We start from the raw sequence: 25004 nt of genomic DNA on the forward strand, positions 1-25004 counted from the left end.
AAACTATCTTGGGGTGCCTGGGTTGTGTAGTTGGTTGAGTGCCTGACTCTTGGTTTCGGCTCCAGTCATGATGTCCGGGTCAGTGTTCAGCGCAGAGTCTGCTTGGGAGTCTCTATCCTTCTCCCTCTGCCTGCCCCCATCCCCTGCCCACCCTGTATTCTTTCTCTTTCTCTTTCTCAAATAAATAAATGAACCTTGGGGGGAAAAAGGAAACTACCTCAGTTTAATAAAAGCCACACATGAAAAGTCCATAGCTAACATATTCAATGGCAGAAGATTGAAAGCTTCTTCACTGAGATGAACAAGGTAACCAAGTCCACGCTTGACAATACTATTCAATATAGTACTGAGAGTTCTAGCAAAAGTCATAGATAAGAAAAGAAATTGGAAAAAAAGTAAAATTACCTCTGTTCTCAAATGGCATAACCTTATATACATAAAAACCCTAAAATCCCAGGAAGGGCAGGGGGGAACTGTTACAACTAAAATCTATTTAAACAAAGTTGCAGGATACAAAATCAACACATAAGAATTAGTTGTTTTTCTCTACACTAGCAATGCCAAAACAAGAAATTAAGAAAACAAACACATTTACTATGGCACCAAAAAGGATAAAATACTTAGGAATACACTTACCCAAGGAGGTAAAAGACTCAGACTCAAAACTACAAAACACTGCTAAAAGTACCAAAGAAGACACATGGAAAGAGACCCTGTGCTTGTGGGTTGGAAGACTCAGTATTGTTTAAAAGCCAATATGACCCAAATTGATCCATAGATTTAATGAAATTGCTATCAAAATCACAATGGCAATTTTTTATAGAAACAGGAAAAAAAAATCTTAAGATTCATAGGAATCTCAAGGTAACCTGACTAGCCAAAACATTCTTGGAAAAGAACAAGGCTAGAGGCCTCACACTTCTTGATCTTAAAACATGATACAAAGCAAGAGTAATTAAGATGATGCACTGTCACAAACATAGATCTATCAACTAATAGAATACGATAGATAGTTCAGAAATAAATCCTTGCGTATATGCACAAATGATTATTGACAAGGGTGCCAAAACTACATAATGGGGAAAAGGATGGTCTCTTCAATAAATGGTGTTTTGAAAACTGGATATCCACATACAAAAATAAATAAATAAATAAAGTTGGATTTGTTCCATACTACATGTCCGCAGCTAACTCAAATGGATTAAAGACCGAATAATATAAGACGGAAACTACACAACTCCTAGAAGGAGACATAGAAAAACACTTCAGTACATTGTGTTTGGCAATGATTCCTTGGCTATGACATCAAAATCACAGGCAGCAAAATAAAAGTAGATAAACAGAAGTACATCGAACTTAAAATCTTCTACATGTCAATAAAACAACAGAATAAAAAGGCAACCTATGGAATGGGAGAAAATATCTGCAAATCATATAGGTGATATGGGGCTAATCCAGAATATATAAGGAACTTCTCCAACTCAGTAACAACAAATAAATCCAATTAAAATGTGGAGAAATGACTTGAATAGACATTTTTCTACAGAATATACACAAATGGCCAAGAAGCACACAAAATGATGTTCAACATCACTAATCATTAGGGACATACAAATCAAAATCACTATGAGACGCCCTCTCATACTCATCAGGATGGCAACTATCAAAAGAACAGAAAATAAAAAGTGCTGGTGAGGAAAAGAAGTTGGAACACTTACCGCCCCATTGGTAAGAGTGTAAAATGGTACAGCCATAATGGAAAACAGTATGGAAAACAGTACCATCATGGAAAACAGTAGCACATGATCCAACAATCTCACTTCTGGGTATGTATCCAATAGCACTCAAAAGAGACTCTTGAAATGGTATTTGCACACCCATGTTCATTGCAGCATTATTCACAATAGCTGAGTGATGGAAGTAATCCAAATCTTCATGATCAAACAGGTAAAGAAAATGTAATATATACATATACATATATTGGGATATTGTGCATTCTTTGAAAAGCAGGAAATCCTGTAACAAGCTACAAAACAAATGAACATTTGTTAAATAAAATAAGCCAGTCACAAAAGAACAAATAATGTTTGACTTCACTTATATCAAGTGTCTAAAGAAGCCAACCCCAGAGACGCAGAAAATAGAAAGTTGGTTACCAAAGGCTGGGGGTGTGGAAAGGAGTAATTTGTATTTAGTGGATAAAGAGTTTCAATGCTGCAAGAAGAAAAGTTATAGAGATCTGTTGTATAACACTATGAATATACTTAACATTACTGAACCATTCATTTAAAAATGGTTAACATGGTAAATTTAATGTTATGTGCTTTTAACCACAATTTTAAAACTAAGGCTAAATACTTTATAGAGTTGGGAAAATATGAAAGAATTCATTACCAGAAGATTTGCATTCTAAGAAATGTTACAGAATAATTCAGGTAGAAAGAAAATGATACCAGATGGAATATTGATCTATAAAAAGAATGAAAAGTACCAGAGACTGAAAATATGTGGATAAATATAAATTTTCTTAGTTTTAAAAATTCTTTCAGAGACAAATGACTATTGAAATAAAAAAAAGTAACTATGTATTGTGTGGTTTATAACATACTTAGAAGTAAATGTGTGATAATAATAACATAAAGACCAAGAAGATAGAAAAGCATACTGTTGTAACACTCTTTTACCATACATAAAATGGTATAATATTACTTGAAGATAGATTGTGATAAATTAAAAATAGTGTTGCAGGTATAACTCGGTTCCTCCAAAACATATTTGCAAGTTCTAATCCTCCATACCCATGAATGTACCCTTATTTGCAAATAGAGGTTTTGCAGATGTAATCAAGTTAAGATGAGGTATATTCGATTAGGACAAGCCCTTGATGAACAACTGGTGTACTCATAAGACTACAGAAATTTGGTACACAGACATAGACAAAGGGGAAATGGCTCTGTGAAGGCACAAAGACACAGCATTAAATGCCATATTAAGACAGAAGATGATATTGGAGCAATGCATTGACAAGACACCAAGAGCCACCAAGGATTGTCAGAAACCACCAGAAGCTAGGAGAGAACCAAAGAACAAATTGTCCTTCAACACCTCCAGTAGAAACCAATACTACCAATATGTTGATTTCAGACTTCTTGCCTCCAAAACAGTGAGCAAATAAATTTGTTGTTGTAAGCCACCCAGTTTCTGGTCTTTTCTTAGAGTAGCCTGAGGAAACTAAAAAAGATGTATAATATACATGTTAAAGCAATCATTGTAATTATTATTAAGAATTGTAGCTAATAGGCCAACAAAGTGAATCAAATGGAATAAAAAAATTCAATTAGTCAAAACAAAACAAAAAGAAATAGAAGGAAAAGGGAAATGTAGAACAGATGGGAAAAACAGAAAACAGATCTCAAGATGATAGATTGTAAACCCTGGGATATAAAAATCACATTAAATATAAATGATCTAAACACCTCCTTCATTAAAAGTCAGAAATTGTCAATTCGGATTTTAAAAATCCAGTTATACTGCCTATAAGAAGCCTGCATTAAGGTACCTGAGTGGCTTAGTCAGTTAAGCAGCTGCCTTTGGCTCAGGTCATGATGCCAGGGTCCTGGCATGGAACCCTGCATAGACCTCCCTGCTCAGTGGGGAGTCTGCTTCTCCTCTGCCCTACCCTCTCCCCCTGCTCCTGCTCACTCTCTCTCTGTCTCTCTCACTCACTCTCTCTCTCTCAATTAAATAAATAACATCTTTTTTTTAAAAAAAAAAGAAACCTGCATTAAAGATAAAGACGCAAATAAGTTAAAAGTAAAAGGATGGAAAAAGCTATGTTATGCTAACACTAATCAAAAAAAGCTATTGTAGTGGGTATATTAATATTAGAAAAAGTAAATTGCAAAGCAAAAGGTATTACCAAGATCTAAGAAGGTTATTTCCTAATCAATGATGGATCAGTTTATCTTAAATGTTTAATCATTTCATATGGATCTTCAGAATACATGAAGCAAGAGCTGTTAGAAATGAAAGGAGAAGTAGGAAAATGTCCATTATAGTTGATTTCAATAACCTCTCGGTAATTGATAGAACAAGTCGGTAGCAATTCAGAAAGGATAAAAAAAGTCTTAAACAGTACTATGAACCAACTTGTGATAATTGATGTTTTAGAACACTTGGCACAACAACAGCAGCACATACATTTTGTTTGATTATATATGGAACATGTATCAACATGGACCAGAATCTGGGCTATAAATACCAATAAATTTTAAAGAATTCAAGTCATATAAACTATATCCTGTGACCACAATGGAATTAACTTCGAAATCTGTAACAGAAAGTTACCCAGAAAATTGTAACTATTAGAAAACTAACTCACTTCTAAGTAACTCATGGGTCAAAGAAAAAAGCAAAGAGAAATTAGAAAGTGTTTTGAACCAAATCGAAATAATAAACATTTCAAAATCTGTCGGACAGAGTTAAAACCGTCTTTGGAGGGAAATTCACACCACTCGACACAAGCTGGGGTTGGGGGAGATCTTACATCAAATGACCTCAGCTTCTTCCTTAGAAATTACAAATAGAGGAGCAACTTAAATTCCAGGTAGGAAAAAGAAAACAAATAATAGAGATCAGAACAGAAAACAACATGAAAAAAAGCAATAAAGAAGCCCGGTTACTTGAGAAAATCAAATAATAAACCATTAGCCAAACTGATCCAATATAAAAAAAGAGAAGATACAAATGACAGGTATCATGAGAGATATGACCTCACTACAGATTCTCCAGGTTTTAAAGGCTAATAAGGAAATAACTGTGAACAATTTAAGCTTGTAATTTGAGAACTTAGATGAAATGGACATTTCTTCTTGTCTTGTGAAGAACTGATTTTTTAAATAAAATCTCAATATACTAAATTGCTTTTATTACTCCAGAAAGGCATGCTACAGATACTGTACAATGAACATTAATAAATCTCAAAATAAGCTTCAAACCATTAACAATTAAATTGGAATAAGATTATGAAATGGAAACAAAATATTCACATGCGCACGGACACATGTTATAGTTAGCATCTTAATAAACTGGTTTTCTCAAACCGTCCCTGCATTTACCTCGGAAACTTTCCAGCTGGGGCGTATGCTGACCTTCCTCGGAATCTGAGGATCTGTTTTAATTTTCGGGTTTACGGACAAGTGACGATTTGACATGGGATAAATTCCTCGCAGCCAAAGCAGTTTGAGGTGCTCTATTGCTCACCTCGCCAATGAAAATTTCCCCCTCTACCTGAAATACCTCTTTCTCCTTGACAAAGCTCAGTGGTTTCCAAAGAAACCCGGATAAGCACTTTTAGGATCCTCACAACTTTACACAATAATCAAAGAGAGTGTAGTTGCGCCCCCCCGCCCCCCTCCCGGTTTTATAGATGATAAAGGAAGCTGTGGGAATGAGAACTGAGAGGCCTTCAGAGGCTTGTTCCAAAACTTTGGTTCTCAATTGTTCCGATTTACGAAGCCACCAGCTCCTTCGCTCTCAGGTTTTTCTTTAACCAAACCTGTTTCTATAAGCAGTACTTGGCAGAGCACGAGCGATCCTCAGGAAAAGCTCTTGCTGACTCTTGAGGGTCTCAGGTTGTCTCAGGTCTCAGGACAACTAGCCAGATTATAAAATAGCACACGGAGCTCAAGATGGTAGGGACAATGAAAAACTGACGGCGCAAAGAAACCTCAGCTGGTTCCGACTTCAATTGAACCGCATCCCCATTGAACGCGGACGGCTGTGCAGTTTCCGTATGCCCCACAGGTCAGCTCATGAGGTAGAGAGGCTCTATGGGCCAGGCACTGAGGTAATGCGTCTAAAGGTTACTTTTCAGTGAAGGAGCAGGAAATCAACACTTCACAATTTCCACAAGATCAGTCCTCGAAAGCAGCGGGGAGGGTGTAAAGGGTACCCTCCGCGCTCGCCGAAAACTCCTCACCCGGGAGCCCAGCACTTTCTCGGCGGGAAACACCTCCGCAGGGCGTCGCCCGGGCAGGCAGCCTGCGTTCTGGCAGCCCAATCAGCGGCCGCGCCCCCGCGCCTGCCTGGCTCGAGTCACGTGCCAGCCAAAGATGGCTGCGTTCAGGGTAGGAGAGCAAAAGTTGGAGTGAGCTCCCAGCGTGGCCTGCAGAGGACCGGTGCAGGCACCGAATGCTGTGAGGAGAGCACAAGGTACTGGTATCCCTGAAAAAGTGGCCGGGTATCCAGAGAAGTAAAGCGCGGTGACACGCTGTCTGCCGGCAGTGCGGGAATGAAATTCCGGGACTGAGTCGGAAGCGGGGGAGGGGAGACGGCACCTACGGTCTCTTCACTTTCCACCCAGAAGAAAAGATCTTATATTTAAACCAAGAGAGAAAATAAATGTCTGCGCTTGGGTTTAATCCAGGTTTTACTACCAATATCCAGAGTGACCTTGGCCTAATTTAATTTTCAGAGTCCCCACTTGACTTGTCTCATGGTTAACCTGAGGGACGTGAGCTAGCTAATGCAAGCGCCTTTTGAAATGTTTGTAGTATTTAAATACATTATCTTAGATACTGGTTTTATCTTGGATTAGGATTTATTATTAGTAACAGACACACAACGTCTTACTGCAGGTTGCCGTGTCAAACTTTTACCGAATTAAGGGAGACTTTTAATAGGTACACTTTAGACATAGCTAGTTCATTGGGGTGCCTGGGTGGCTTAAAACCTCTGCCTTGGGCTCAGGTCATGATCTCAGGATCTTGAGATCGAGCCCGAATTGGGCTCTCTGCCCAGCAGGGAGCCTGCTTCCTCCTCAGTCTCTGCCTGCCTCTCTGCCTACTTGTGATCTCTGTCAAATAAATAAAATCTTAAAAAAAAAAAAAAAAGCTAGTTCACAGAACTCGGAACCTCACCATTATGCAGAGCGTAGAGCAGAAAACTAGTGATAGCATTAGGCAGGATTTTCTGAGGAAGTAACTTTTATTTCAGATATATACACCATACACTTTGTCTATATCCTGAATTTATGGCTCTATACACACACGTGTGCACACACCTGCCTCCAGTATGTACACTGTACACTTTCTGTGTATACCGGATTTTGTATCTACACACACGCGTAGGGCAGAGATTGTGTCTGTCATGATATGGTAACCAAGGCTCTTAAGAAGTTTGAGTCCAGGAAACCTACATGTAAATTTCTAAGCCTACATTGTACTTTTTAATTTTGCGTCTAAGGATATGAAATCTCACTTAACATGTTCCCAATGACCTTTATTACCCAGCAGTAAATCAGTGTTGTAAATTAACCTTATAGCAAATAGATAACCATGAAAATCTAATTTCATAAGATCATGTATTTTGCTGTGATTTCTGAAACTTGTGCTTTCCCTAACTTTCCTACCCTGAAATCTTAATGAGCTAAATCTTTGCGTTAAAACTCATCATTCACCATCCTGCGCCTACTCTGCATTCATTCCAACTAGTGCAAGGATCAAGAAACTACTGGGCTATTAGATGAAGAACATGTTGGACATGCAAAGCCTAAAATATTTACTTTGTGGCCCTTCAGAGAAATTTTGCTAGTTCCTATTTCAGGGTATACCTGTAAGTGAAATTGGTAGTATGTTTCTTCTACCTACTAAATAATACCAAATTCTCTTCCAAAGTGTTTATACCCATATACTTCTACCAGCAGCACACCAGAGTTTCAGTTACCCTACATTTTTGCCAGAAACTGAAATTGTCAGGTTTTAATTTAGCTAACCTACGTATGGATATCTCACTGTTGTGTTTTGTTTTGTTTTCCCCTTGATTATAATGAGGCTAAGCATATTTTCTGTTTATTGGCTTTTTGCTTCCCTCTTTGGGAAAGTACCTGTTCAAACCTTTTGCCAGTTTTTCTGTTGGGTTGCTTGCCTTCTTCTTGATGATGTGCACTTCTTTACATTTTCTGGGTACTAACTGCTCCTTTGTCAGTTATACTGCAGACATTTTCTCCCACACTGGCTTACCTTTATAGTATTTATTGATCAACACAAGTTCTTAATTTTAATTAGTTAATATTAGTTTTATGTTCAGTGCTTTTTGTAAATTAAGAAATATTTTTAAGGCTTATAAAGATATTCTGTATTTCTTAGAAGCCTTATGGGGTGTTTTTCATGTTCTGGTTTGTTTCACTTACAGTATTTTTTTTTTGGTGTATGTGTATGCATTGATTTTTCAGATTATGAATCAAGCTATAGCTAATTTTTTAAATGAACTGTTCATGGTATTTAGAAAGCTTTTTATGAGCCCTTTTGTTTTTCTATAGATATATATTATTGAAAAATATTTTAAGGCTCAAGATGGAAAATCATGAACCACATGATACTGTCAAGGAAAACTTAATCTTCAATATCATAACCAGGAAAATTAACCAACTCCCAGAAGCAGAAAGGTAAGACTCCCTTCATAACTTAAAAATATTTTTTACCAGGTAGATTTTCATCATTGGTTCATTATCCCACATTTATTTGGTTTGAACATAAACGTAGAATATCAGAAGGAAACTGAGCTCTTTTTCTTTTCTTATTGAGAAAACCTGAGACCAAGAGATTAACCATTTTGCTGAAAGTTGAGGCTAGAATTCATGTCTTTGGATCAAATTATATGATCATTCTCAGTTTTTCCATTTGGCTTAGAGTACTGTTCAATGTGAACATTTATGGACTCATCTAAGTAACAGTCCTTTAAGATGGCTTTTAAATTGTCTTGTCAGTGCATTTCTATTATGTCTAACAGTCCAAGAGAGTGCTTTGTAACACATATAATTAGACAAGGAATGCCACAGAAATGGGATCATGGCTAAAAGATCTTTATCATTAAATAGAAAAATGCTATATAAGAACCATACTGATCTTTGAGGACAACACTGAGTGAACTATAGTGCACTTCCTTAGCAAGAAGACCTCTCTGACTAGGTTCCGTTTAAAGAGAAATTATGAGGCCAAAACGGATTTTAAAAAAAAAAAGAGCCAGCCTAGGGAGTGGGTAGGGGGACAGTTGTCACAGGCAGACTGGTTGGCATATGCCTAAGCCACAGGATAGCAAAAAGTTGATCATATCTGAGGAACCAGTGTTACTGAAGTACAGGGAAGTAGGCATAAGGCTGAAGGAACAGGAAGAATTTTAAGCCAGAAATGAGATGATCCAGCTAACATTTCTAAAGAACATTCCAGTTGCTTCTGGGAATTAGATTTAAGGTAGCAGAGAAAAAAAAAAAGACAGTAGGAAAACTGGCATGGTAGTCTGGAAGTGGTGATGGTAAGGAATATGTTTTAGAATCATAATCTTAACTGTCCTGAGTAAATTTCAGCCTTGCTGCCATTTACCCTCTGAACAAGAGAGAACCTATAAACTCAGGATGCAGTAAGAACTTGGTGAGATTTCATAAGCTGAAGTCTCTTCCCCCACCACACACACATTATACATCCTTTTTGTTATTTTCCTGAGGTAGATAACAGAAAAACTTTTCAAGCCCCAAAGGGCCTGTGTCCATGTTGCCAGGTCAGTAAGGTAAAGCACCAGAAAGACTGACACAAGGAATAGAGTAGATGGTGGCAGCTTTGAAGAGAAAAGAGCAGGCTATATCACTGGTACTTTAACCAAATTAGAATCAACAAGCAGTGGGGAAGCAAGCTGGAACTGCAAAGTAAGCTTTGGTTTGGAAATAGTAAATTGCTCTCAAACACTGGTACCTAAACAGAGCAGATGATAGTGTCTCATCTTTGCCTTACTCCCTATTTTCCTTTGCTCCTATTATCCTTGTCCTTCCAGCTTTGAATCCTCATCCCTTCTTGCATTATCATTTGATATACTTAGTAGTTATTTGAAAAGCCCTTAGGTGTATGAAACTTTAATATCAAAAACCTTTCTGATCTATAAAATAATTTTATGTACCATATATTTCATTGCCACTTGTTAAATATATTATAGTTGTGTTTCACTCATGTGTCTAGTTTTGAATGTGTGTGTGTGTTGCCAAACAATCATGAGTCTCTATTAGTAAAGGCACTTTTTTGGAAAACTGACTTGGAAAGGAGCTATTAGATAGTAAGTTTTGTACCTACTGAATTATTAACTAAAAAAATGTGACTCTAAGCCATAGGAAATTAAAATTTGGGAGACCACAAACTGCTGTTCAGATTCTAGTTGCACTCCTTTTTATTTACGTATTCGTTGTTTTTAAAATACTTCACATCAGTCTATAGCCTAATTTATATATTCAAAATAATTATAATAATATATAAAAATATATATGGGCAAACTGTTTACCTTTGAGCATTTGGTTGCTAGGACTAAAGTTGAGATAATGTATACTTCACCAGATTGTTATGAAGATAAAAGTATTTCAGAAGACACGCTCAAGTTTCCCATTCCCTCAGTGCCCACAAAAACATACAGGTCTTAGGACACCTGGGTGGCTCACTTGGTTAAGCGGCTGCCTTCGGCTCAGGTCGTGATCCCAGGGTCCCAGAATCGAGTCCCGCATCGGGCTTCTTGCTTTTCAGGGAGCCTGCTTCTCTCTCTGTCTCTGCCTGCCACTCTGTCTGCCTGTGCTCGCTCACTCGCTCTCTCTGACAAATAAATAAAATCTTTTAAAAACAAAAACCAAAAACATACAGGTCTTTCACATTCGTGTTTTCTGTTGTTACTGTTTGGTAGGTTCTGTAGGCTCTCCTCACTTTGTAAATACTATCTTGTGTACCCTAAGTTTTTAAACTCTCTTTTGTACTTCCATTACCATTTCAGTAGATTTGTTGTATCTCATGCTCACATGTCTTTCATCCTCCAATAATAAACTATGAAAACACTGAAGGTAGAAAATTTTTTGTGACTTCAGCATCAAGTCTGCTGCATGTAGTGGTCAGTGATTGAATGACAAGCACCATTATGATTGCAAAGTGACAGGTAAGAAAAGTAATGCTTTATGCAATGCAGGAAGCTTAGTTAGGAATTCCTAGAAAAGCTGTTTTAAGTGTTAACCATAGAAGTTAAGGAGATACTGTGTGGCTATTCTGGCTAGTAAGTAATGAAAATTTAAGAGACTGATGCTTTTGTTGTAGATAGCAAGGCAGGTAGAAAAATAAAGTTAAGTACTCGGCTGAAGAGTTTAGAATACTTTCAGTATCTAGCATTAAATTTAGGTATTATTTTTTCCAAAACTAAAGCTAGCACAGAACATGCATTTTAAAACTCATATATACCTTGACTAAAAACCACTTAGTAACTCAATCATCAATTTATTCTTTATTTCAGTGAGTTGTTTAAAGTACCTAGCATAAAGCATCCCTTAAATGTTAGCACTCCTCCACCCCCCTATTCTGACTAATGCTTCAGAGTAAAGTGAAAGGAAACATAATTAACTCCACCTTACTGAATGCCTTTTAGGTGTCAGGTGCTACTGAAACCACAAGATGAATGTATCTTTGTATCCACTATCTTCAGGTTATTCACTTAAAGACTAGTGGAGAAGCCTGACATAAAAATCAGTGATTATAAGATAGTACCACCTTATTATCTATTGTGCTAGAGAGGATACTGGTACTTTCACCCAAAGGAGAAGCATTCATATCACACTCTTCAGACATACACCAGAATTGTTGGACAACTCACACACAAAATATAGTACCTCCCAAAATATTCTCTTTTTTGTCTCCACTCAGGAATCTGCTCGAACATGGCTCAGCATATGTTGGACTTAACGCTGGTCTCTGTGGTCTAATAGCAAATAGTCTTTTTCGACGCGTCTTAAATGTGACCCAGGCTCGTATAGCTGCTGGCTTACCAATGTCAGTGATCCCATTTTTGACTGCAGACTTATCTTACAGAGGTTTTGTAAGTTTACCTTTGATTACAGGTAAATTCTATTTCACTATCACCAGAATTTGCTTTAGTATATATTATTTGCACCTTTCACTAATCCTTAAATATTAACATCAGGTAGCTAGCTGTTATGCTATATTGTAGTGAATGCATGGATAAGACTGAAACTTGCTAGCCTATGTAAAGTGGCAGGTCATATTAGCAAAATCTTTTGTACAAGTAAAATACACATACATGACAGTTCTAAATACGTAATCTAACTTATCTTTCCCACAGTACATAAAGAAGTATTTGCAAACTTTTTTTTTTTTTAAAGATGACTGCCTTGGGTTTAAAAAAAAAAAAAAAAATTTAGTTAAGTCCCTCAAAAGAGAAAACAGTTACGGGAAGAGGAGTCTACTTACATAGAAAATCTCTCAAAGCACTAAATGTATATACAAGAATTATCAAATATATGGAGACCTGATTTCCTTTCGACAGTTTACCATATATGCTGAGTGCTTTGAGTACAGGCATACCTTGGAGATACTGCAGGTTTGCCACACTACTGCAATAAAGTGTCTGTTGCAGTAAAGTCATATTAATTTTTTATTGATTTTATTGATTTTTTGACTTCCCAGTGCATATAAAAGTTATGTTTAAAATGTGCTATGGTCTGTTTAAAGGGTACAATAATAGTATTATGTCTAAAAAAACCAATGTACATACCTTAAAAAATATTGCTAAAAAGTGCTAACCATCATTTCGATTTCCAGTGTGTGGTAATCACTTATTACAGATCATGGTTACAAATATAGTAATAATGAAAAAGTTTGAAATACGAGAATTACCAAAATGTGACAAGAGACATGACGTGGGCAAATGCTGCTTGCAAATTGGTGCCTACACACTTGACCAAAACAAGGCTACCACAAACCTTCAATTAAAAAAAAAAAAATGTATAATCTGTGAAGGGCAGTAGTGCAGCACAGGGAAACATGAAAAATCTGACTGATTTCACAGAAAAATATTACCACAGGTAATGGTGGGATAGCAGGAAGACAGTCCATTTAAATTCTCTGAAGTGCTGTTCCAAATTGGTTTCAAAACTGGATGAATATTTTGCTTGAATCCCCATGATCACTGTAGAAAGAATTTTTATGATCTAGGGAAAGCTACCATCCAGTCAACTGAACAGACTGAGTAAAACTTAGCTTTCTATTCTTAATGCAGCTTACACTAACTTGGAAATACATAATTTTGTAAAAATAGTCACACTATAGAATGTAAAAACAAAAGATGAAGTACAAATTTTTTTTTTTAATTCCCATGGGTTGGGGTCCCTGGGTGGCTCAGTGGGTTAAAGCCTCTGCCTTCGGCTTGGGTCATGATCCCGGGGTTCTGGGATCGAGCCCCGCATCGGGCTCTCTGCTCGGCAGGGAGCCTGCTCCCCCCCACCCCCCAGCAACCCACCCTATCTGTGCCTGCCTCTCTGCCTGCTTGTGCTCTCTCTGTTAAATAAATAAATAAATCAAAAAATTCCCATGGGTGAAACGTTTTCTGCAGACAGAAAAATATTAGCTCAGGTTTGCCAATACAAGTGCAGAAAGATAAAAGCAGTGCAAACTGAGATTAAAAATCCTCTAGCATTTTAGGTTATCTGTACATATAATTGTACCTTCTAACATGCCTTATAGATTTGCATTTGCTGCCTAAAAATTGAGGTTTAAGATGACCTTGCATTCTTTATATCATGTTTGCTTGACTATCATGACCTTCATTTTCAGAACTGATTTATTTCCTAGGTGATTTGAATTGTGAAACCTGTACCATAACACGGGGTGGACTGGTTGGTCTTGTTCTGGGTGGTCTGTACCCTATTATCTTGGCTATACCTGTGAATGGTGGCTTAGCAGCCAGGTAAGATTGTTCTCATAATCAATGAAAAACTTCAATATTTAAATGATTACCTAGAAAATGCACAAATTAACATAGATAATTTTCTGCTTTTAAGGCAATGTTTTTTAATTTGAAAGAGTTAGGCTTTTTTTTTTTTCTTATAGTATTACTTAAGAATTTGAAAACAGTTCTAGAAATTGATCCCATCATACCTCTTGCATGTGTAGTTCACGTTCTTTACCTTAATTTGTGTATTGAATGCCATCTACAAGCTACAAACAGTACTGTGCCTTACATGATAGCTAATTATATGTTCTGTGTTTAGAGTTTGAGCAATTCCACTATAGGAAAATTCCATCACAAAATGGTCGGCTATAAAGTAGAATTCAGTTATTTTCTGATAGAACCTTACCAAGCAACCTAAGCTGTATGAGCCTTCAGAGGTGAAGTGGAGAAAGGGACAAAACAAAAGTACAGTTTTCAGGACCAACAATATTTATCAAAGAGAGTAACTGGATTAACTTAATCTTTACCTAACTACTTTTATCTTAAGACTTCTGGGATTAATATATATTGTACATGGATTTGCCATTTGATTAAATATCTTTATAGAACTGTCTCAATCTTTTCTCATAGGTATGAGTCAGCCCCGCTACCAGAGAAAGGAAACATCTTAACTTACTGGACTAGAGTTTCTAAGCCTATCTTTAGAAAGATGTTATTTCCCATTTTGCTCCAGACTATGTTCGCAGGATACCTTGGATCTAAACAATATAAACTATTTATAAAGGCCCTTCAGTTACCTGAACCTGGCCTAGAAATTCAGTGACTGTTAAAACAAATGTGTACACAAAAATAAAATTATAATGTTTGAATAAATGTGTTTAGTGTATGAATAAACGTAGACTTTTAATCATATGAGGTATAGTTCTGGGACCTTTAACATATGGCTACACAGGGCAGCAACCAAAGGGTGAATATTAGTAAGGGCTATCGCTTTAAACAAGAGCTTAACTTCTCTAGTTTGCCTAATAGTCTCTTCTACTATGCTTGCTCCACTCCTTGACATTAAGCATATTTGGGTTAACAGGAAAAATAACCATACAGCAGTTTTTACTGAAAACCTCAAAGAATCCAGGCAGGAATGAAAATGCGAGGTAGGGATGAGGATCAGTTCACTAAGCAGATGTTCACTATGTTTTCCTAATTTACTGTTTTCATAGATATTATTAATCTCTTAATAGAAATTTAGAACATATATAACAACCTTCCTCACAGAGGAATCAATTCCAATAGTCCTAAAAAATGGTAGGCTCAGCTAGAGCTGATATACTGACTGATAAAGCTGATGCAGTGGTACAATGATACAGTTACCTACTTCAAGAGTCCTCTTATTTGTCTTTGGAAAACTATATTCTTGGAAAATTAAGGCAAATTCTATTTTTGAAGCTTCCATTAGTTGGGACAGTTCTTTGGGGATCACATACCTAGGACTCTTCTTTTCAGCTGTGTGATGTTAAGCAAGTTAACCTCTATTCTCTGGTCCTCAGTAACCTCACTCAGGACTGGTATTACATAATATAGGGAAGTTGACTAACATAGCACTTGACTAAATGGTAGCACTTAAATGGAAGCTATATTCTTCCTATATTCCTGCTTTTGTTTTCTAAAATAGCCTAGTCTAATAGCCTTCATTTCCCAAGACAGATCATTTAAATTTTTGAAGTGACTTTTTGTGTTCCCCTTTGTAAAACTTTTCATTTCAGTTCTTTCAACCATTTTCTTATGTGACAGCATCTCAATCAGCATTGCCCAACAGAACTCGATGATGGAAATAAATGTTCTATACATGACTGACAGTGTTAGCTACTAGTGTTATGTGGCTACTGAGCACCTGAAATGTAGCTACTCCAACTAAATAAGTGAATTTTTTAAATTAAATTTTTTAGCTACATATGGCTAAGAGGTACAATATTGGACAACAATACAGATTTAGATCAACACTTTCTAATGAAATAAGCCAATCATACCAAATAAAATAAGTACTATCCCAGATCATATTGACAAGCATCTTCATTATTCAAGTACAGTGACATACTTGTTAAATAATCTTATGCTACTTAATTATATGAAAGGAGAATTTAATTTAGCTTGTCACCTAGAAGAGGCAGCCTCATGAGTGAGGCTTTCAGGGTCTGTTCAAAGAGAAAGCAGTCCAGCTAAAGATTTTAAAATTAAATGAAATTAACAAAATACATTTAAAATTTTTCAGGAAGCAAAGCTGATATTCAGCAAGTGCCTTGAAATGTATTCCCTAGCAAGTTTATATATGAAATGATCCCAATTATGAGCAAAAAAAAATTTTATTTTGCTGAAAATATTCTCTTGGTTAGAGAATTAGGGGTGATTTTTATGTTTTGATTTCTTGCTGAATTTTCTGCTTTCTATAATGGATATGCTTTACTTAAAGCTCTCTGACCCAAAATTATACACTTATATGTATAGTCTATCATTTTTATTTAAAAGAAAGCTCTACTTATCACAGCAGAGAAAAAGATGAGAAAGTAGTTTCTGACTTCAAAAGTAAGAAACCCAAATTACTAAATTAGATTCCTTCAGAATGGTGCTATCAACTTGGACAATTCAAAACCACTGATATAACTAAGTTGGTAATTCAGTACAAATTGTTTTCCTATCCTGATACATTCCTAGCATATTACCATCTATAAAGAGAAGAGTTTGCAATGGTTTCTGTAACTAAAAAGGATTCTAGAATCTGTCCTCTACCATGTATTTTTTAAATCATCTTTCCAATTAGTAAATGGGCAATGTAAGCAAAAGACTATATTATTTTACATCTATTGCTACAAGTCTCCTTGTAGACCAAAATTTTTGCCTGGGGGCAGGTAAATACATGTAAACTTACTGTGATCTGCATTACAATTTAGGGAACAGTCATTTGTAGCTAAGACCTAAAGAACACAGCCTCAGTCAGGAAGACAGCTTTTAATAGTTCAGCAATACTAAACAAACTATTTAAATCCATCTTACAATTACGTGGTATAGTTATCTGGCTTTAGGAGGACTCATTATATTGTACTTCAGATACTGATATAATTTGTAAACCCCAAACTGCATGCAGGACATTAGAAGCCAGAGGGGTCTAGGAAATTGACCTCTGTGGGTATACAGCAAAGATGCAAAATTCAGAGGCAGTGTAAAAAAAAGTTGGGCCACCAATAAAAATCAAATCTGCATATTAACATAATTACACAATTTTTCAAAACACCACTAAAGACTACGTTTTTAAATTAGGTTGAAAATTAAGCAGAATAATTTGCAACAAAAATTATTTTGGTTCAACAAAACTATAAAAGTTACCAAAGTCCACTGTGAGCTGGTTTCCTTTTAAAAAAGTGGGGAAAATGGCTCTACGAAATCTTGAGTGTACAAATCCGGGAAAGGTAAAAAAGGAATAAAAACACTTATTAGTAACCAAAGCAATGAAAGGAGCAAAGCCAAGGTCACAAGCAACTATTATAATCTATGTGTTTTTTAAAATATTTATTTTTCTCTAATATTGAATCTATATTCCTAATAATAGTCATTTACTTTCTGAATTTAAATTACTTCCAGTTTCATTTTTCTCCATTTCAAAACTGAAAGTAAATGACCATTGTAGTCTAGGTCATAGCTGAGAGCAGTATGGTATGGTAAGACAATAACAAGTAACTGCCAGAGAGGACTGAGATAGTCAAATTCAGATATGTGAAAAATACTGTGTTGGCCACACAAAACATTTTCCAAGTTTCTAGTGGAAGACCTCCCCATTTTGTCCCTTGCTTAGGTGGTAACTAACTGGTTTCTGAAGGAAAAGCTGCACAGTAAAATATAAAAATATAAACATTTGGAAAGGTCTCAAAACTTTGTGTTGACAATGAGTGTGGGGGAAAAAACACTTCAAAGTATTTTACTGCCTATTCAACTTTCAAGAATCAGATTAGTTAGCTTTAAAAATCTGATTAAATTAGTGAGACCTTAAACTAGTACTTCAAAATGCTGAACTAGGTGATCACAAATTTTTAAAGGTAATTACTCATTGTCAGTGAATCACTCCATTCTTAATTGTCATCAACTATTGTTAATGCCAAATCTTTGGTTGTAGAATTACACTAGCTGTAGCGTTTGTATCCTAGAAGCATCCATCAGCTAAGTATAAGCCAGTGGGCATGCTCTTTGCTGCCTCGCATCACAGACACTGACTAAATTTAGATTATAAGAAACAGAGTGGGTTTAATAGGTTTAGTATAGTATCATACAATAACCAAACTGTATAGTTATTATGATAAATCATTCTGGGCCAATCTCCTACCCCTCCCACCTCTCATCTGCACACTTCCCAATGAGTCAATTAAGATAAAATGACTCAGTCTAGACCAGACGAAAGAATGCATTAACATAATCCAACAAAAATGAAATAAACAATCCAGAGTTGAGTGTTTTTTCACACTTGTAATAAACTGGAAAAATGTTTCAATTAAGTAAAACAACCATATTATGTGGAAAAAAAACACTCCCATCATCCAAAATACTAAAGCCCTTACATAACACTGGTGACATTTTAATATATAACATCAGAAACTAGGATACCATTCATTAGAAACCTCAAAATAGTCAAAAAGTGTCAAGTACTCAGAGAAAACTCAAGAAGCCAAAACCTCAGAATGCGAACATCCTATTACCCTGAATTGCAAATAACTACTCACATATTCAGTCATAATTTTTTCAAAGATACACATGACACATCAATGCATCTATTTTAAAAAGACTACTCTTTATAGTTAAGGACTTTACATTAACTTTTATATTCTACTCAGCAAGGTCTGCCTATACTGAAGATTAGCTCTCAAGTTCCAGGAAATAAATACAGACTCATGATATGCTTTGTGATCCCTGATGGCCTGTTTATGTAATTCTACACCACTGAATGTTATTCCATAGAATGTGTTCTTGATTATGTAAAGAATCTAATATTCCTTGATGAAATACTGCAATTCTCTTCTCCAACAGTTACAATTTTTAAGTTATGCAAAGAACTGATCATCACTCCCATGAAAGACCAAAAAAAAAAAAAAAAGTATAATTTTGTTCCAAAATTAACTTAGTCTCATGTATTTCTAGTAAGTCTTTCAAGGATTCCAGAGAATCTTTTCATATCTCCATTTCTGGAAAGTGAAATCTGGAAAGTGAAATCAGTATAGAAGTAATTTGGGAACTTGAAAATGGCATTCATTTTTTTTCAGCAGATGCCAAATTTTTGACCGACATGGCTCCCACAATTACTTTGTTACCATCAGTCCAGTCAGTTAACAGGTTGTAGGAAAAGATTCGTTTTTGCAGACACTGCTAAGCTGTTTAAAGAGAAGAGAAAGAGATTAATTTAGTGATTACAAAATGCACAAATATTTAAAATATTTCGAACACTTTTTGCCGGTTATCAGAGGTGTGACATTTTAACAAACGTGGACCTTTTTAGTTAGAACTGGTCAAGAAAGTGCAGAAACAGTAAGTCAATATGATAGAAATAGGAGGTCAATATGGTGTGTTAGTTCAATTAATGTATGAATTCCTGTCACCATCAGAAAACAAGTATCAAAAAGCTACCCTCTTTACACTAATTCTGTATCATTTTGCCATAGAGGCAATTAGGAAAGATGATGAAAAAAAAAAAAAGTTCCCCAAATACTAAGATGTTTTCAACCTCTACAGTAAATAGAGCCAAACCTTAAAATTTCAACGCAATCCATATATTCCAGAAATCTCCTTTATCCAACTACTAATCATTTAGAACACAATTTTCTAAAAATAGTAAGACAACAGTTTCATATTAATCATAACTTTTTTTAATTAACAAGTAGTGAATAGGACACTTTAAGATATTGTTTACTACATACTGAAATAAACAGATCTGTTGTAAATTCAGAAACCCAAACATTTACAGTAAAATGTGCTTACACATAAATATGATCAAATTTATTTAAACCCCCTGTTAGATAGGTCCTAAATACATGCAATACCATGTAAAAACAAGACCATGAAGTTGATGTAAAAAATGACAAAATCACTAAGTCACCAAAATTAGAAAAGGAAAAAAAAAAAAGAATGAAATGGAAACTAAGAAAAGACAGTTAAAACAAGGAGCCTAACAAAGCAGCTTTAAAAATAGGCAATACTAATCTCCATTTTCAAAAGTTCTTAATCAAGTAATTCCAAAAACTGCCATTTATAAAATGACATCCTAAAAATCTACACTTGGAATTTTCAAAGCATCCCAATTCAGAAAGCTTTGACTACTGTTTCTCCCCAGCCCCGAACTTCAAATAATGCAGGAAAAGCACTGACATTAGAAGAAAATATTCCAAGGGAATGGTTTTAGAAAAACACACTTACTGCTTCCAGAACCTTTTAAGACCCACAGTCAGCATTAACAACAATCATTTTTCCTATTTTCATCCATTATTTTCCAATGTCATGTTAGAGATGAATAAATTCTTTGAGCCCATAACTGAAAGATCAACAAACCTGGTTTTATTATGACACCGTATTTTTGTCATTGGTACTGCACAAAATTATATACAAAGAAATATATACAAAAATGTTCGTTCAAGTATTAATTAAATTTCAATTCAAGGCTTCTGTTTCAAAAAGCTACATTTAACATATTCCATAGAGATAGCACAAATTAGTCATTTCAAATAATTTTTCCAACTACTTTTGGTTTATATATATATATATATATAATTCAGTAGGCACTAAAAATCCATGCAGCTGCATTGTGAGGGGCTTGCTCCTGCACTTAGGTATAAGCAGGTTCATCACTCCAGGTTGTGAATTTGGCTACTACCCATTCATGCTCAAGTGCAGTAGGTGATTTTACAAAATATGCTGTAATGCACTGGAAACCAGAGACCGAGTTAGGTCTCAAATTGTGTTATCTAGCAACAAAACATTTACAGTTGTGCAAGAACAAGGATTCCATTTTTATAACCAAATAACAACAAAATAAAACATGTGTAAGATAACTTACATCTTTGGACTGCTGGAAAATACTTTTTAATTATGAACATTTTAAAATAAAAGACAGCAGAAGCCCTGATATTACCTCTTTTTCCTCATTTCTTATACTACCTTTTAAAATAAAGCAGGAAATGTGGCCAGCAGCTGGTCCCGTCTCTTCTGCCCCAACAGCTGTATCCACTTTAGCACAAAGAAAAACAAGGATGCTAAATATGTATATACTTTATCAAACAGTGATGTTTCACAAAGAATTTCTTAATGCCTCTTACACTGAAGGACACTAAATCTATACAATTGGACAATGAATAATACAGTACTTCAAGGGAAGAATATGTCCCATCTTTGGAAAAAGTGTCAATCGTGTCCTTAGGTAGCCAGAACCACTCAATTTCAAAAATTATTTTTAAATAGGACAAAAACCTTTGAAATAAGGAGAGTAAGATTCTTTGTGAAGCCTCACTTTACACGTTTTCATTCACATTTCACAACGTTCAATATCTAATCATACATAAATTTAACCTAAATTTTAATACAACAAAAGTAAAGGTGTTCAACAATTTATTTATAGTCAGTGATAGGGTAATCACTGTGCTGGTCCTCAAAGAAACATTTCATTATCCATTCTCATTCTCCTTCAATTAATTAACAGAGATGCATGTTATTTTCCAACTTCTTTAGTGGTGAGATATTAAAATCTTTTACTCTAGATTGTATTTCTAGATCTCCTACTGAAAACTAAAAGGCATACCCAAATATTTTAAGATATTTCTGTCATCTCCAGCAAAATAACTATCACATTTGTGCAAGCCCAAATACTTATTGTCAACCTCTAAAAAGTTGCTCTAAAATTGGAATTCCAATTTGCACCTTGTACAACTCGGAACTTCCATTCAACTTCACCTGTTTCACTGTCTCCAAACTGTATCTCTATTAGCAGCTTTCAGTGTACAGTTGGAACCGATGTCATCCAAGGCCATGTCCACACTGGGGACAGAAGAGCTAGGTACACGCAAGTCTGAACAAGGGGACACATTAACAGCTATTTCAACCATAAAAAGCATCTTAAATACATTATTGACCAGCACAAGTCTGTTTCCAGGGTGGACAGGGCCCAAATTAGATTTCCCCTCCCACCTTCGAAAAAAGAAAAAAAAAAAAAAAACCCCACACGCACACAAATTGAGATGTTGCCCATTAAAGTAGACTAAGCAGCAGAGCATGAGCGTTACGTGAAGAGATGGATCCTTACCAGGTTGTGAGGCGGGAACGACTGTTCTGTAACCCCTACAACGGAGCCTGGCAGGAAGGAAATCACCTAAAAAAGAAACTGTCAGAGAGATTTAATAGTCACATGTTATCATTAGGAGTTGGTTACAGTGTCACATTCATGCTTTTAGCTAAACACTTAAAGATTCAATATTACTTTTTCCTCCTCTGAAATGTGTCCAGTGAAGATGTCCCACTAAGGTGTTTTACATGGTGTAAGGGAGTTGAAAGGGGTAAACGCGGATAAAGAGCAGATTACTTGACCCTACATTTTAAGAGAAGACGACGCCTTCCGGGCGCACGCCGAGCAGAACTCCACCGACACCTTATCCTTGTCCACATGAAGACACACTCCTCCCGCTGAGTCGTCCTCTTCCAGCAGGTCCTGCTGCTGCTTTCCCACGGGCAGAGCGTAGTCATGGTCACCGGCGGGCGAGTCTCTGAAGAGCGAGGTAGTCAGCCGCAGTCCCACGCCGCTCAGCCGGCTCAGCAAGCGAGCCAGTCCGGTCTCGTTGGCTAAGACGGCCCGTAGGTAGCGACTCTCCTCCTGCAGTGCCTGCACGCGCTTGCCCAGCTCCCGATTCTCGGCCCGCAGCTCCTGGTTCTCGGCTGCCAGACCCCGGACTCGACTTTCCAGCCCCATCACGTACTCCTTCTTCTTCAGCCGATTAAGACGGGCAGCAGCCGCCGCCGCCTTCCGGGGACTCTTTGTAGCCGCCTGGTTGCTGTCGTTGCCGCTGCTGCCGCCGCCTCCTCCTGGGGACTTTCTCCGCCTCTTTTCGCCGCTGCCACTGTCACTGCCGCTGCTGCAGCCTCCGATGCCGTTTAATAGCCTCTGCAGCAGGTCGGAAAAGCGCTGCATCTCGGCAGCCGCGGCCTCGTCGTCGTCGTCCCCTCTCCACAGGCCGCCGCTATCCGAGCCTCCGCCGGACGAGGAGAGAGGCCCGGGCGAGCTGAGCCCGGGCTCCAGGTGCCAGTCCGGCTGCCGGGGGTCCAGCAGATCTGCCAGTTCCAGCCCGGAGAGAAAGTCCATATCCTCCGTCTCCTCCCCCGGGACGCTGGCGATCGCCTCCTCCTCCATCTCCTCGGGCGAGGGCGCGCGCACGGCCACGCCGCCGCGGCCCCCCCTCCCGGCCTCCAACTCGCCCTCGTCGCCGCACGGCTGTTTGCGGCCGGGAGATCCGGCCGCCGCCGTCTCTTCCTCCTCTGCCGCTGCCGCTGCCGCCGCTGCCGCCGCCGCCCGGGTCAGGTCCGGGGGCAGCAAGCAGGTCGCGGCTGGAGCCGGGCTCTCGCTGCGGGTTGGGGAGTCGCTGCCCGAGGCCGCCAGCAGTTTGGTCAGGCTATGCCTCATGGGGCCCAGCGGCGGGCCCACGTAGGCCCCGGCCCCTCAGACCGGGCCTCGCGGGCCCCAGGGACCCCAGCGCGGGGGGCCAGGGAGCTGACCAGAGCGGAACGAAGGGGAAGGTCCGAGTCACCTCCCACCCCACTCGGCTGGTCGACCCCCCGCGCCGGGGCGGGGGGGAGGGATGGGAGATCGAAGCTGCGAGGCCCAGCGATGACTCGACCGCGCCACCCAGACAACGGCCTGGCCGGAAGTCAGTCGATCTCACCCCAGCCCCTCCCACGGCGTTTCGCGCTCCACAGGGCTCTAGTATCGCGAGAGTTCAGTGAGGTCTGGAATGGGAGTAATTTCAGCTTTCCAGTGATGTCATAGTCCGCAAGCGGCAAAAATAACAAAACCTGAATTTATTGAGAGACAGTCTACTCTCTCCGCCTTCGCTTTTCGAGCTTCCGTATTCAGGCTTCCAACTTCAAGTGAAACTACTCTCTCTCAGAATTGAACTTTTAAATACCAAATTTACAAATAATCTTAAAGTTATCCTGCATTTCCCTGGAATTTTACGACTGGTGATCAGATACCGCCTGAAATTGCTCCTTTCCCTTTCCGTTTGTAACGCGCAATCCTTTCACCCAACAGAGTACCAGGGGAAAAAAAAGAGAGAGAGAGGTAAATAAGTCATTCAACATAATTTTTCCAAATTTTTATCATACTAATTTTATTAAAATGTCTAAGCCATTTCTATGCATTTTCTAAACAACAACCAAAAAATCGTCTTGTCCTTGTCGGTGATAATATTGCAAACCTATTTTCTGTGTGTGTTCTGTAGTGGGCGTGATCGTGAGCACGCGTGGGTGCGCACATGCGTGCCAGTCTTTGTACTGCCACCATCTCACGGTGTGAGTGATGGTTGTATTGCCGGTTGTGTTAACAGAGGTCGTTTTGTTGAGTGAATGGTGTGTGTGACTTTTTTCCTGTTTGTTGTATGGCGGGGGCTGGGGGGCGGGTGTCATGAAACCGACATTTTTTTTGTTTTTTGTTTTTTGTTTTTCTGAAAAGGACTATTAATCACATTCTAAATAGAATAGTTTCTGGTTTTTCCTGAATGAGCCTGATCTTGTTGCTGTTTTTCATCTATCAGGGTAAAAAGAGTACCCTTAAAAACCCCGCGGCCAGGTTGAACAGCTCTGTTGTATTCTTTTCTGTATTGCGTTGGCAATTTTATGAACGTGCTTAGTTTTGATAACCACGGGTTTTTAAATTAGTTTTTTACATTTTATATTTTATTTATTCTGATCAGGGTTTCAGGATCATATTTTCTCTGACATTGACTTTACTTGAAATCATAAAAAATTCTGATTTAAAAAATAAATACTGAAATGGGCTATAGAGGGAAACTCTTCTCCTTAGAACTCTGGGGTTTCAACTAAATGTTCTTTAGGAATTTCAGAAGTTTCTTCCCCCTTAAGTCTTGTGACAATGCTGTGATCTCTTCTCCATACTAAAATATAACGAACAAAAGATACATCTCTGTCAGGTAGAGTTTATAATTCCTTGAAATGGTTTTAAC

The 25004-nt window shown here is 37.7% G+C and overlaps 2 protein-coding genes across 13 annotated transcripts; one reads left to right on the top strand and one right to left on the bottom strand.

Moving 5' to 3' along the window:
* The first annotated feature begins 6067 nt into the window (after positions 1-6067).
* Positions 6068-14631, top strand: TMEM126A (transmembrane protein 126A). 2 transcript variants are annotated; one of them, XM_045071315.1, is made up of 6 exons: positions 6080-6213; positions 7494-7614; positions 8321-8446; positions 11715-11908; positions 13659-13773; positions 14389-14631. In XM_045071315.1, the coding sequence occupies exons 3-6, from the start codon at positions 8355-8357 to the stop codon at positions 14579-14581; spliced, it is 594 nt and encodes a 197-aa protein (XP_044927250.1). In that variant the 5' UTR covers positions 6080-6213; positions 7494-7614; positions 8321-8354; the 3' UTR covers positions 14582-14631. The 2 variants fall into 2 exon arrangements, with proteins under 2 accessions (XP_004763565.1, XP_044927250.1); XM_004763508.3 differs by lacking the exon at positions 7494-7614 and having other exon boundaries at positions 6068-6213.
* A 3388-nt stretch (positions 14632-18019) lies between these two features.
* On the bottom strand, positions 18020-23709 carry CREBZF (CREB/ATF bZIP transcription factor). 11 transcript variants are annotated; one of them, XM_045071312.1, is made up of 5 exons: positions 22365-23708; positions 22079-22156; positions 20941-21009; positions 20203-20317; positions 18020-19163 (listed from the first exon to the last, which is right to left on the bottom strand). In XM_045071312.1, the coding sequence occupies exons 1-2, from the start codon at positions 23444-23446 to the stop codon at positions 22141-22143; spliced, it is 1098 nt and encodes a 365-aa protein (XP_044927247.1). In that variant the 5' UTR covers positions 23447-23708; the 3' UTR covers positions 18020-19163; positions 20203-20317; positions 20941-21009; positions 22079-22140. The 11 variants fall into 11 exon arrangements, with proteins under 11 accessions (XP_044927247.1, XP_012917397.1, XP_004763562.1 ...); XM_013061943.2 differs by lacking the exon at positions 20203-20317; XM_004763505.3 differs by having other exon boundaries at positions 18020-20317.
* Positions 23710-25004: the final 1295 nt, after the last annotated feature.

Source organism: Mustela putorius, unplaced genomic scaffold (assembly GCF_011764305.1).
Source record: "Mustela putorius furo isolate JIRA1106 unplaced genomic scaffold, ASM1176430v1.1 tig00003987_pilon_pilon_pilon, whole genome shotgun sequence".
Taxonomy (NCBI): Eukaryota; Metazoa; Chordata; class Mammalia; order Carnivora; family Mustelidae; genus Mustela; species Mustela putorius.